This window comes from Nylanderia fulva, unplaced genomic scaffold, assembly GCF_048542155.1.
Source record: "Nylanderia fulva isolate GAGA-0341 unplaced genomic scaffold, ASM4854215v1 Scaffold86, whole genome shotgun sequence".
In the NCBI taxonomy this organism is placed as follows: Eukaryota; Metazoa; Arthropoda; class Insecta; order Hymenoptera; family Formicidae; genus Nylanderia; species Nylanderia fulva.
Genome location: NW_028190982.1, coordinates 468,701 through 474,813, shown reverse-complemented (window position 1 = coordinate 474,813; position 6,113 = coordinate 468,701). Strand labels below are relative to the sequence as shown.

The window sequence follows — 6,113 nt, the reverse complement described above, 5'->3', positions numbered from 1 at the left end:
TATTCGCGCTGTGTGCCGCGAATCTTTGCTGCGTGCTGAAAGACCGAATATTCCGCGCTGTGTGCCACGAATATTTTGATGGTAATTCGCGCTGTGTGCCGCGAATCTTTGCTGCGTGCTAATTGTTCCGCCGCGTACGAGAGAAAGCGAGTCCACGTATCGCGCGCGGTGAATCGACGTGTAACGCGATATCCTTGTGAGATAGAATATTCCGCGCTGTGTGTCGCGAATATTTTGACGGTAATTCGCGCTGTGTGCCGCGAATCTTTGCTGCGTGCAAAAAGACAGAATATTCCGCGCTGTGTGCCACGAATATTTTGACGGTTATTCGCGCTGTGTGCCGCGAATCTTTGCTGCGTGCTAAAAGACAGAATATTCCGCGCTGTGTGCCACGAATATTTTGACGGTAATTCGCGCTGTGTGCCGCGAATCTTTGCTGCGTGCTAATTGTTCCGCCGCGTACGAGAGAAAGCGAGTCCACGTATCGCGCGCGGTGAATCGACGTGTAACGCGATATCCTTGTGAGATAGAATATTCCGCGCTGTGTGTCGCGAATATTTTGACGGTAATTCGCGCTGTGTGCCGCGAATCTTTGCTGCGTGCAAAAAGACAGAATATTCCGCGCTGTGTGCCACGAATATTTTGACGGTTATTCGCGCTGTGTGCCGCGAATCTTTGCTGCGTGCTAAAAGACAGAATATTCCGCGCTGTGTGCCACGAATATTTTGACGGTAATTCGCGCTGTGTGCCGCGAATCTTTGCTGCGTGCTAATTGTTCCGCCGCGTACGAGAGAAAGCGAGTCCACGTATCGCGCGCGGTGAATCGACGCGTAACGCGATATCCCTGTGAGATAGAATATTCCGCGCTGTGTGTCGCGAATATTTTGACGGTAATTCGCGCTGTGTACCGCGAATCTTTGCTGTGTGCTAATTGTGCCGACGTGTGTCGCGAACATTTTGACTGAGGTTAAACATTTATTAACACGTCGCTGTGTGCTAGGACGTATAGAAAAGGGAAGTGCAGTGTGTCACTAACAATGGCGAGACCGCCGAGTGCGTATACGCTTGCCGAGATTAAGGACATTCTCCGCGAGAAGAAGTTGCCGGCGACCGGTAACAAAGCTGACCTGATAGATCGATTGACTGCCAATGACCCGGAGATATGGACCACACTGGATGAACAGAGGTCACGGCAGAGCCGCGGTGTCGATCAGCCGATTGAAGCGGGCCATGAATCGAGGGATGCCGTCGCGGGCAAGGACAATGAAAGCCAAGTAAGTAACGACGCATCCGTTGAAGGTCCTTTGACTGAGAATGACTTGATTCGACGAGAAAATGAACTACTTAGAAGAGAACGAGCTCTTCTTCAACGTGAATTAGATATCGTTAGACGAGAGAACATCGAAGATCATGGAGCACCGCAGATGAATGATGACGGAAGAAGACGTAATGGTCCACCGATGAGCGAAAGTGTAAGGGCTATTCGCGACTTGTTGAGCGAATTCGACGGCAGTGAGGGTACGTTCTGGAAATGGGAACAGCAGGTACAATTGCTGCGAGTGTCGTACGCCTTGGATGATGCGGCGACAAGAATTTTAATAAGCTCTAAATTAAAAGGACGTGCATCCGAGTGGTTTCACTCCAAACCACATCATCTTACCCTTGGTATAGAAAATCTATTGGCGGCCATGAAGGGAATGTTCGACCTTCGTCAATCAAGATTGTCCCTACGCAAGAAGCTCGAAGAGAGAGCATGGCGGACGGACGAATCATTCACGAGTTACTTCCATGATAAAATAATCCTCGCTAATAGGGTACCGATAGTAGATGACGAAGTTGTCGATTATGTCATCGAGAGTATACCTGATCGCAATCTCAGAGATCAAGCACGTATTATGCAGTTCGAGTCTCAGTCGGATTTATTGGAGGCATTTAAAGGATTGACGCTACACCCGAAGAAGTTCCCTGATCGCGAATGGAAGAAACCTATTGATCAAGGAAAAATCCAAAAAGATGGGAAATTGTCGATGAAGGAGAGTTCAGCGTTTAAAGGAAATCCAGCATCGTCGAGTGCAGATTTGACACCCCGCCGAAAGATAATTAAATGTTATAACTGCCAGGGAGTTGGACATCTGGCATCCGCATGTTCACACCCGAAGAAAGTTAAGGGAGGCTGTCATCGATGTGGTTCAGCCAGCCACTTGAAAAAAGACTGTCCCGAGAAAGAGTCGAAACCCGAGTCGACGAACGTTGTGAACTTGATCGAACCGATATCCGTTAGCGATCCGTATTGTGTACAGTTAAAGTTTTCGGTGTCCTTTGAAGGGGATGTGGATCGTGAATATACAGTAGACGCGATAGTTGATCCCGGCTCCCCAGTGAGCCTCATAAAAACTGAGTATGTTCCGACGAGTTTGCGCGAACCGCTACCTCCTAACGGCGATTGTTTCTGTGGAGTAAATAAATCCCCTGTTCGCGTAATAGGCACCTTTTCGAAATTAGTCGAAATCGAAAAAATTAATATTCAGCTACGTTTTCTGGTAGTACCGAACGAAACAATGTCGTGTGCGGCATTACTTGGTCGCGATTTCTGTCGAGATCCGTTAATAAAAATCGAACTAGGTAAAACGGTAAAGATTACTAGGAGAAACGAGTCGACAAGCGAGAACAATTTTGATACCGAGATTATGCAAATAGAATATCTCAGAAATCCTGTAAAAGTTGGAGAAGAATTGAATATTAATCCCGGTGTCGAATCGCATGTAGTCGAAAGCGTTCGAAGATTGTATAACAAAGAATACGTTGATAAATGGGATTCAGATGTGAGCGAACCGGAAACCGAGATGAGAATTTTATTAAAAAATGAACAGCCGATTACCTTCCGGCCTAGACGTTTAACGTATGCCGATAAAGAAAAGTTGCAAGTAATATTAGACGACTTATTGAAAACAGGTACAATTAGGCAGAGTGATTCACCCTACGCTAGCCCAATCGTTCTCGTGCGGAAGAAAAATGGCGAGTCACGACTGTGTGTCGACTTCCGTGAAATAAATAAGATTACTGTGAAGGACAATTTTCCCACACCGTTGATAGATGATCATATTGATCGGTTAAAAGGAAAAAAATATTTTAGTAGTCTCGACTTAAGGAACGGATTTTATCATATTAAAATGTCTGAGTGTTCGGTAAAATACACCTCGTTTGTGACGCCTATCGGACAATTTGAATTCCTACGAATGCCGTTCGGGTTGACTAATGCTCCACGAGTGTTCCAGAGATTCGTCAACAAAGTCTTTGATAAACTCATCCGAGAGAGTAGTATCTTGTTATATCTAGATGATATTTTGATAGCGACTGAAAGTATAGAGGAACACCTAAATATTTTGAAAGATGTATTTGAAATAGCGCGACGATACCGGTTGCAGTTTAGACTCGATAAATGTTTCTTTGTTCGAACAGAAATTGTATATCTTGGGTATTTAATTAATGAAAATGGTATTCGCCCGAGTGAGCAACATGTTGAAGCCGTAACTAATTACCCAACCCCGCGAAACATAAAAGAGACGCATCGATTTGTTTGTTTAGCTAGTTACTTCCGTCGTTTCATCCCGAAATTTTCAATAGTCGCTAAACCGTTATATGACTTAGTCAAGAAAAATGCCGTGTTTAAATTTGGTTCAGAGGAGATCAAGGCCTTCGAAAAATTGAAACAGTTGTTATCTTCTCAACCGATACTATCGATTTATTCCCCGACACTTAAAACAGAATTGCACTGCGATGCGAGTACAAGTGGTTTCGGCGCGATACTTTTACAGCGACAAAAGGATGGTATTTTCCGGCCTGTATTTTATTTTAGTAAACGGACAACAGTTGTCGAATCCAAGTATCACAGTTTTGAGCTGGAGTGTCTCGCTGTGATTTATGCGATTAAACGGTTTCATATCTATCTCGCCGGTATCCCTTTTAAGATAATAACAGACTGCGACAGTTTTCGCCTTACTTTAAGTAAACAGACAGTTAATCCGCGAATATATCGTTGGGCATTATTTTTAGAGCAATACTGTTATCAAATCGTACATCGACCCGGTACACAGATGAATCATGTCGACGCGTTGAGTCGATGTCATAGCATTCTAACATTAGAAGCTAATTCGTTCGACCGAACTTTATCTATTCAACAAGATCGGGATGTAAATATAGTAAACATTCGAAATAAATTAGAAAAATCTGAGGATAAATTCTTTGAATTGCGAGACGGTCTTGTTTACCGTAAAGATAAGGGTAAAAAACTCTTATTTTATGTACCGATATCAATGGAAAGTAATGTAATCCGTACGTGTCATGATGACATTGGCCATGTCGGCCTCGATAAAGTTATTGCTAACATTAGGCAAATTTACTGGTTCCCACAAATGAGAGAGAAAGTAAAGTGCTATATTTCTAATTGTCTGCGTTGTATAGAGTTTTCCCCTTCTAGTGGAAAGAAAGAAGGCAAGTTACACAGTATACCGAAAGAGAACTTACCCTTTCGAACGATCCATGTCGACCATTGTGGTCCCTTTGAAAAAACCGGTCGCGGATACAAATATATTTTAGCAGTAGTAGATGCTTTTACAAAGTTTTTGAAAGTATATCCGTGCAAATCTACGGCCTCGAATGAGACAATTAATCATTTGCGAAATTATTATCGAACTTATAGTAAGTCTCGACGCATTGTGAGCGATCGCGGAACAGCCTTTACATCAGATAAATTTACTGAATTTATAAATAATGAGTCTACTCAACATATCCTCGTAGCTGTTGGTACTCCGCGTGCAAATGGTCAAATAGAACGGTTCAACCACGACATTACTCCGATGATTGCGAAGTTATGTGACGAACCACACAAATGGGATCAAGTTTTAGATCAAATAGAATATGCATTTAATAATACGATTTGTCGATCAACGGGGGAAACCCCCAGTAAACTATTATTTGGCGTAGAACAACTCGGTAAAGTTAACGATAAACTTAAACTAGTTTTAGATACTGATACTAGTCGAGATCTAGTGTTATTAAGAGAAGCTGCCTCGGAAAAAATTCAGAAGAGTCAGAAAGAAAACGAACGCTATTATAACAAGAAACACAAAGAAGCGAAACAATATAAAGAGGGCGACTACGTAATGATCCGTAATGTGGACACTTCTGTCGGTACCAATAAAAAACTCATACCAAAGTATAAAGGGCCTTACGTTGTAAAGCGAGTGCTAGGTTCTGACCGTTATGTAATAACCGATGTCGAAGGATTTCAAGTCACTCAAATGCCCTATAATAGCGTCATTGCCGCCGACGCGATGCGACCATATATATCCAAATAAATATGACTAATCAGTATGTTTATTTAGTCCATAAGAAATGTTTGTTTTATCCGGCGTTACTTAATATGTTGGATGTATTTACTTAATACGTTTTGTTCCTATACGTACGACCGAGACGGTCGTAATGTCAGGCTGGCCGATTGTAGGCGAATTATTATTTTACCGATATTCATTTATATACACGCGTGAGCGGCGAATTGCGTTTCCTCTCCCTCCCCCTCTACCGCTGGCGGCGCTGCGTAAGAAAGAAGGGAGAAAGGAAGAAGGTCAGTTCCTCGCAGAGAGTGAGCCGTCGTGCGTGTCCTATCGAGTACAGTTTAACCTAATAAAGATCCTTTGTTAAGATCCACTAGAAGCCTTATTAGAATTACGCCCTGACATCATCTAAAACTATCCTGACACCACCTACAATATATATTTAATTAAATATATATATATATAAATATATATTTAATATATATATATATATATATATATTTAATATATATTGTATATATATATATATTTAATATATATATATATATATATATTGTGACGTGACATTTTGTACTGTCCGTCATCACAATAAAACACTGGGAGATCTATCATGATGTAACGAACGAGTTCGTAAATATCTAATCTGACTTTGTGCTTCTGTCTATGATGTTGTGATGGGTTTTTCGGTGAGCAAAGCAAATCATTACATTATTTTTATAATAAGGAGCGGGTTCGACTGGATGATAAATTTAGATGGCTCTTAGATAAACAAAATAAATT

The 6,113-nt window shown here is 42.0% G+C and overlaps 1 protein-coding gene across 1 annotated transcript; it reads left to right on the top strand.

Moving 5' to 3' along the window:
* The first annotated feature begins 1,037 nt into the window (after window positions 1-1,037).
* Window positions 1,038-5,423, top strand: LOC146719804 (uncharacterized). Its single transcript, XM_085489515.1, has 3 exons — window positions 1,038-3,360; window positions 3,682-3,828; window positions 4,462-5,423. Exons 1-3 carry the CDS (start codon window positions 1,038-1,040, stop codon window positions 5,355-5,357), a joined length of 3,366 nt encoding a protein of 1,121 aa, XP_085345641.1. The 3' UTR covers window positions 5,358-5,423.
* The last annotated feature ends 690 nt before the right edge of the window (window positions 5,424-6,113 follow it).

Excerpts from the sequence above, each read along its gene's own strand:
- LOC146719804 (XM_085489515.1), top strand. The coding sequence starts at position 1,038 with ATGGCGAGACCGCCGAGTGCGTATACGCTTGCCGAGATTAAGGACATT. Across the intron at positions 3,361-3,681 it reads TATTTTGATAGCGACTGAAA|AGGAGATCAAGGCCTTCGAA; the intron begins GTATAGAGGAAC and ends AATTTGGTTCAG. Across the intron at positions 3,829-4,461 it reads TTTACAGCGACAAAAGGATG|AGTTTTCCCCTTCTAGTGGA; the intron begins GTATTTTCCGGC and ends TGCGTTGTATAG.